This window comes from Rattus rattus, chromosome 1, assembly GCF_011064425.1.
Source record: "Rattus rattus isolate New Zealand chromosome 1, Rrattus_CSIRO_v1, whole genome shotgun sequence".
NCBI classification, from domain to species: domain Eukaryota; kingdom Metazoa; phylum Chordata; class Mammalia; order Rodentia; family Muridae; genus Rattus; species Rattus rattus.
Window position 1 is genome coordinate 227,237,720 of NC_046154.1, and position 7,610 is coordinate 227,245,329.

General features: G+C 40.9%; 1 protein-coding gene across 2 annotated transcripts in view; it reads left to right on the plus strand.

The window, feature by feature from the left end:
* The window catches only part of Med30 (mediator complex subunit 30), a 23,028-nt gene extending 15,641 nt beyond the window's left edge, over window positions 1–7,387 (plus strand). For both annotated transcript variants that reach the window (XM_032915333.1, XM_032915341.1), the window contains one exon: window positions 5,430–7,387. In XM_032915333.1, the coding sequence (XP_032771224.1) occupies window positions 5,430–5,525 (96 nt within the window). In that variant the 3' untranslated portion in view covers window positions 5,526–7,387. The remainder of the gene's footprint in view (window positions 1–5,429) is intronic.
* The last annotated feature ends 223 nt before the right edge of the window (window positions 7,388–7,610 follow it).

A 7,610-nucleotide genomic window follows, 5' to 3' on the forward strand; every position in this document is an offset into this window, starting at 1 on the left:
GCTTACATGCTCACCTGTTAATGGAACAAATTATGCACAGCTGATGGATTTTGAAAATAGCAGCTGTCAGCCTCTGTTAAAATCAATCAGTGGCAAGACTGTATATATTAAATCTTATATCATGTCATGAAAATGTATTTACAATCTAACCACTAATAAGCATAACCGTCAGTTTCACTGGTGACAGTCTCGTGGCATGTTTTGACTCCAGATATTTTACTTGTGTGCTACTTTTTTAATTAAAACTTGGTCATTTTTTAGTAAAACTATCCAAATACTTTGTGTTCCACTTAATAAAAGAAAGAAAGTATTGCCCAGCTTCTAGTGCTGGTTGGGAAATATCCCCCATTCTTTGGTACACCTTCTTTCTAGGAGTTAGTGTGACCAGCTTATCAAAACTCACTTACAAATGAGTATTGTTGAAAGCAGGCTTAGTGGGAGGTTTCATGTTTGCCCAGTGATGGTGCCAGGGAGGGAGCCCTCTACAAATGCTGTTTGGATACTGGTTATAATAAATTCTGTTTTTAACTACCCAAGAGCATGACTTCATTTCTTCTAGTTGCCCCTTAGTTTTTATTGACAGTGCGAAGTCTGGACTTCATCATCAATCAGTCTTAGATGGTTCTCAGCTGTTTCTAAAGTTCAGGTCCATGCTCCTGCCCCCGTGAGCATCATATGTGCGGGCAGCCCTACATCTCGTTTTCATTGTATGAAGACTAACCCTTTCCTTTTCCATCAGCCCAGCCAAGTTCTTTCACTCTTTGCTCACCACCAGCTTTTGGAGAGCCCAGGCAAATAGTTTTGTTTGCTGACCTTTTCTGTGAGAGCCACCTTATTGGATATAGTCTGGCTGTGTCTTCCTCACACTTGATGCTAAGGTTCTGAACCTCTCAAAGTGACCACGTTCGAGATAATGTTATGACTTATTAGTTCAAATTATTATTATTATCATTATTGTTATTGTTATTACTATTATTATTTTGAGGAAGGGTCCCATAATGTAATGCTGGCTGGTGTTGAACTCAGTGTGCAACAAGGCTGACCTCAGACTTGGAGCAGTCACCTTGCTTCACCATCCCTTGTTGGGAATGCAGGTGTGAGCTACTATGGCCCATTTCAAAATTACATTTGTTTAAATATCAACTCCTTCCTGTTTATCTTTTATTCTCAATAGCTCTTTCTTACATAACTCCTGAAAAGTTGGAATTGAAAGGGAAACCATGGTAGCCAAAGTATTTTACAGCTAGAAGCGATGGTTCAATGATGTACCATATACTTGAGTGTCCATGAAGAGCAGCCACCTTGGAAGCATTGTGAAGCCATGTGTTCACTTACGGACTCAAACTCTGCACTTTTCACTCACAAGTCTGTGAAGCTGACTATCACTTTATATGTGGCTATACTTTACGTGTGACTGGCAGGACCTTAAGTCTCTAGCCCATTCATATGTGAGACACGGAGGGAACAGTTTAGTGTGGTATCAGGTTACAGGTTACAGACCTAAAGACTTCAACTGAGGTTGCCAGCCTACCAACCTAACACATGCTTAGTGTCCATCCAGGTGATGGGTCCCTGTCTTAGTCTCCATGGTAGGAAGACATCCTCCTCTGTCTCAGAATGTGGTTGATTTTATTAAATACTATACATATAAGTCTCCTGACTGACTACTGCATAGTCACGGTGAGATGGGCCATCTGAAAACCTGGTCTAAGACACTTGATATATATCAATCCTCCTTCCCAAAAGTCCTTTGAAGTCCTCAGAGAATCAAGGCCTGTATGCTATGCAGTCAGATGTTTCACTGAGACTTGTGCTATCCTAATTTCAAACATTAATTAATCAGTATTACTATCATTAAAGTGTTTGTAATTGCTTCTGATTCCTAGTGAAAGTGTTTAATGTCCCCTTTAGTGACCTCCTTTCTGTTTGTGACTTCTAAATCTAGATACAAGTAATAAAAGTAGTTCTCTTAATCTCCACTTGCTTTTTAATGAAGTAACAAGTCTTTAGACCTCTTCCTAGTGTACATATAATAGTTTGCCTGAAATTAAATAGAGGCAATTAAATAGAGTACTTTAAAAATAATCTAATTAAAATATTGTATCTTTCAATTTAACGTTTCCCACGTGTTACTGGATAATTATTATTATAATAATTGGCAAGGACGATAACCAGAATCTCTGTTTGTATCACGTGTTGCCTAAGCGGCTATTCATCACATAGAACTTGAAGAAAGGATTTCTAAGATACCTGTGAACTGTACACTAGTGGCGCTCAGTAATAGAGAGGCAGGAGCTGTCCAGACCCAGCCTCGACACAAGATCGGAGTTCTCAACTGGAAGCAGGGCTATCGGGAAGGCGCATAATAAATAAACACAGACTACTTTTTGGGTACAAACTGACAGGCACTTTTTCATGGCTTAAAGTTATTCTCTCTGTCTTCTTTCTTACTCATTCGCAGCTTGAGGCTGCATATACTCTGTATTTTCTTGTGCGTGTGCCTTTCTCCTGTGAGCTTTTCCTTTTCTTGAACTCTCACACTCCTACACAACTCTGTGCATTCCCCTTTCACTCATGCACACTCTCCTCACACACCTCACACACAACACACGTTCTTCACACACACCTCACACTCTCTCTTTATGCACTCTTCACATGTTCTTTTCATGTTCTCTCACCTTTTTCTTGTCATTGTGTGATCATTGCCAAATCAAATTTAAAAGAATAACCACATCCCACAAATAATTAAGAATTACAGTGTTCCCCAAAGTTTTAAGCTTTTCCTAGTCTCAGGTCTATAGCCAAAATAATAATTGTAAGCTTATCATTATTTAAATTTTAACTTCTGACTTATTATACTTCAGAGCTCAAAGCTCCGAGGTCAGCTACTTGTATTTTCCTGGGAAGCTCTAATGATAATGACGTGGGCAGAGCTGCCAGGCAGTGGCCAGAAAGAATCAAGTTAACCCCTAACTCAGTGGTTCTGCTTCTGCACACTGCACACAACTCTCCTCAGAGTCCCAGTGTTTTGACTTAGTTTTCCTAGTATAAGATTTTACATATTCTATACTTGCTTATCCAGGAACCACTCTCAAATGTGTATAAAACTTATTTCCTAACTTCAATAACTTTTTTCCTTTCTCGGGGTTCCAATGTTGGCTCTATTTTATTTTCTAATAATTTTTCAAACTTTCTTTACAAGTGAAGCATTAATCTTGAACCACCATTGTATAATTATTATATTGTTTCCAAGATGAGACCACACAACATATACTTGGGCCAATAGGACTTTACTGTGCTGTGCCCCTATGTTTCAATTTTTAATTGTTTAAGAATCATTACATCAAGGAGCATCTAGTTTCATAGAATTCACCAGAGCAGGAGAAAAAAATAGAAAAATCAGATATAATAAAATAATTATACACACCAAGGCCAACTAAAAAACAGTCACACACAAATGAAATCTATACAGCCGTTGTCCAGGGCTAAGGTTAGGAGAAATGGGAACAACTGTTTTTTACGGAGAGCTGCCGGGGACTTCTGAGATGTCTCCATCCTGGCCTACTGCTGGCAGTCCCTGTCATAGCATGCTATCCTCAACAAGAGGACAAGGAGCATGTGGGAAGTGTGCATAAATCTTACTGTAGGGAGCCTTCCTTGTCACTAGGCCACTTTCCTCTCCTCTCTAGAGTTAGGAGTAGGCTCACCTTAGGACAGGAACTACCCTACATTTCTGGAAGACTGTTTTGTTTTTTGTTTTTTTTTTTTTTATGTTGACAGCTTACATTCTGTACCTATCATGAACATGTATCAAATGCTTAATTTAATGTCAGCAACTGTAATATTTTAGGCAAATGAAAGCATTTGTTTCTGCCATGAACTCTTATGAATAGACTCTGTGATGACCTTCATACTTCCAGTGTGAGGTGAAACAATTTGGCCAGTGTCCTCCATTTATAATTGGGAAAAGGCTGAGCCTCTTTACCAATAGCCATAGTGTCTAGAGTTAACCGTTATGTTCCACTGTCCTTGCAGCATCTAAACAATAGGTTTGTCACAGCTAAATGTATCACTACCGGAGTGCAGGCAAGCCACACAGTCTGATGGGAGTCCCAGCCCTTGTTCTTCCAAGCGAGAAACAGCGAGATCTGCGATGGATGCTGTGGTTCTCAGTCTCCTGTGTACCCAGATCGAGGTCCCCCTGGGGACCTCAGGAGTTGAGAATGGAGGCCACAGGCCTGCTCTTCCCCTATGCACCAGGCAGGAAGGGGATGGCAGAGCCCAGGATGGGGTAGAACCTGGTCTGGTTCTGAGTGAGTGCCAAGAGTACTAAGGGTCTGAAAGAGGGAAGGACTTCTCTGGGAGATGTAGGCGCAGCTCTTTAGGATGAAGGCCTCGCCCTGCAGCGATGCAGAAGTCCTTGATGAAGGATATGGTCCTTGCCTGTCCAAACCATTTGATTTTATGGCGGATGTGACTGCATACATCTTACTCAGGGTGAACCAGAGATTAAATACATTTTTCAGGAAGAACTACCCAGGAAGCGAAGCTCATCAGCTAAACACTCGGGTCCTATCTACGTACATCAGCATGGAGAACTCCACGTTTTTATTCTATGTGACTGGTTGTCATGGTCCTCTCAGTGGAGTGTCATGGTTACATGTTCCAGGACAAGTAGAGCTTGGCAGAGAGCTCGCTCCATGCCTACCATTCTCAATTCTGAGATTCCCTGGGGTTTTGACCCTGCTTCACCGTTCCCAGTTCTTCTGCCTGGTGGGATGATCCATTTACCCCCACATGTCACATATTTTATGAAGGAATGGGGGAAGGTGGCAGAGCTTCTGTGGATTTGAGTTGGAATCAGGGTGTCTGTCAGAGACTGAGGTCAGAGCAGGGTACAAACTGTCATGCTTTGAATGAGAATGGTTCCCACTGGCTCATGAATGTCGGTACTTGGACCCTAGTGGGTAAAACTGTTTGGTCAGTTGGCCTTGTTGGAAGAGTGGTGACACGAAAGATGGGCTTTGCAGTTTCAAAAGACTCACGCCACTTCTGGTGTTTCTGTCTCTCTTCCTTCCCTCCTTCCCCCCTCCCCCTTTCTCTCTACCTACTAGTGTCTGTTTCAAGAAGTGAGCAGTCAGCTACAGCTACAGCAGCTTGTCTGCCTCCCTGCTGCCATGCCTCCACCATGATAGCTAGTGTCTAACTCCCTGGAGCTGTTAGCCCCATGTAAACTATACGTTTCCTTGATCATGGTGCCTTATCACAGCAATAGAGCAGTAACTAAGACGGAGACCTTCTGTTTCACAGAGTATTTGGGTTACTTTTGTCTGCAGCATTAGGGCCCTAACCTGCTACACTTCAGTCTTCTAACTTCATGGTCTATGTATTTCATATCACATTGTTGGTAAATCCTTTTGTTTTCACAGAAACTCAAACAGAAGAATCAACAGCTGAAGCAGATTATGGATCAATTACGGAATCTCATCTGGGACATAAATGCCATGTTGGCAATGAGGAACTAAACTGATATTTAAATCTCCTGCTCTACTCATGTGATACGATTGTCTCCCCCCTCCCTTGAGTATTCCTCCCTTTGAAAAACAGTATTTATGTCTCTATTTTAACAGCTAGCACTAAAGTTTTTGTTTTCACTTTAACGTATAGCTTTTTTTTAATGCTGTGGGTTTTATGAAAGATTATTGTAATACCTTTGATAGGGTGTGAGCTTTGGTTAATCTTCATAAATTGAATGAATTAAAAAATACAAATAAAAATTTAAACATAACCAGCTTACTTGTTTCAGTTACCCTTTTCAAAGGCTGATAAAGTATAAATATTTTAGCATATTAAAAATACCAATGTTTTTCTCTGAAAGAAATTATTTAAAATAAAAAATATATCAGCTCATTTTTTAAATTCAGTTTTACTTTCAAACCAGTTAAAATAAGAAAATAGTTTGTTATTGTAAAATTACTTTTATTATGTTCTTAAAGTGTTTTTCTGAATTGAAATGAGAGAGACGATTTGAAGATACAAATTGGTTGCAGATACATTCTTAGCTGCACCCTGTCTTGGTCCCAGTAGCAGGGACCTTGACATCAGACATCCCGATCCCAAGGATGTTTGGAAGCAGTGCATTTTTAAGAATTCTAATCTAGACTATTCTTTTGGACAGAGGTTCTCAACTTTCCTGATGCTGTGACTTCTTAATACAGTTCCTCATATTGTGCGACGCCCTACTATAAAATTATTTTCATTGATATGCATAACTGTCATTTTGCTACTGTTATGAATTGTAGTGCAGATATCTAATATGCAAATCGTCCTAAAAGGGCTGTTCAGCCCCCAAAGGGAGCTCAACACACAGGTTAACAACAGTTGCTTTAGGACAAGTACTTTTTCAGTAGGTCTGTCTGGTACGCTTTGTAGCCCGAGTCACAGCCCCTACCCGGCCTGACATGACTGAAAATCCTGCGGTTTGGCTCTTGCTTATGGATTGTTTCTCTAAAGGCTTACATAAGAATCTGACCAGCTTCCTCTGGGAAAGAGAGCAGGGATGGTCCAGTCAGAGTTCAGAGACCTTTCATTGTCCCCACTTTTGCACCTTCTGAATGTTGTAGCCTGTGCAGATATTACCTGATCAAACCTGTACATTTCATGCTGAGCTATGCAGATTGGCAGCGGTAACAGGTGGCAGAGTCCAGGAAGTTTCCTTTTGCTGATGCAGTTCTGAGCAAGACCACTCTTGGTGAGAAACATAGGGAGAGCTCTGCATAGCTGCAACAGGGCAAAAGCAATTGTATGAGCCTGGACACAGCAGAAGGTAGTGCAAGGGTCTAGCATAGGACAGTACTCCACAGGGCCTACTGATAGGACAGTTGGTTAATATGCAGGATTTCTGTAGTTCCATACGTAGCATGGACTACGTGCCATTTACCATTGTGACTTTAGTATACTATTAAATTATTGCTGATAATGAGGCACACGTGCATAGAGAATAGTATTAACCCGAGCTCCACTTGACTTGGACTAAACACGTATCTCTCTTTGAACAAAACACTTGGCAGTCTGAAACCATACTTGTACATATGGGGTATACACTTCCCTCTAAACAATTCATGTAGCAACCTATTGGCGACATAGGATCCCTCCTTCCATGAAGCTGCACACTACCCTCTGAATAACAGAGTACATTTCTCACCCCTTTATTGACCATCTTACTCAGGCTCTTCAGTTATACCAAGAAGGTAGAGGCGGACAGATCTGGCTTAGAATAAAAAGGCGGAAACAGTCAGATACTCAGGGCCCGTGAGTGTCTTCACTCACAGTGTATTCTGTGAATTCTATTACTTACCTTTGAATAAACTCTCATTGCTCCTTTCCAGTCCGTGTCAGATTTTTATTTCATTCTTCAATAAGATGCCAAAACCAGGAAATACATGGCCCATACTGGCCCTGGTAACGATGGCACTTGCTAATTTAGAGTTGTATTCCTGACAACCATTACAGTGGGAAAGTGTTCTAACCTAGGGTTTGGGTATTTTAAATATCTCACTCAGCCACTCTGATCTCTACAAAGTCACAAAACCCTTCTAAGGAAGGCTTGG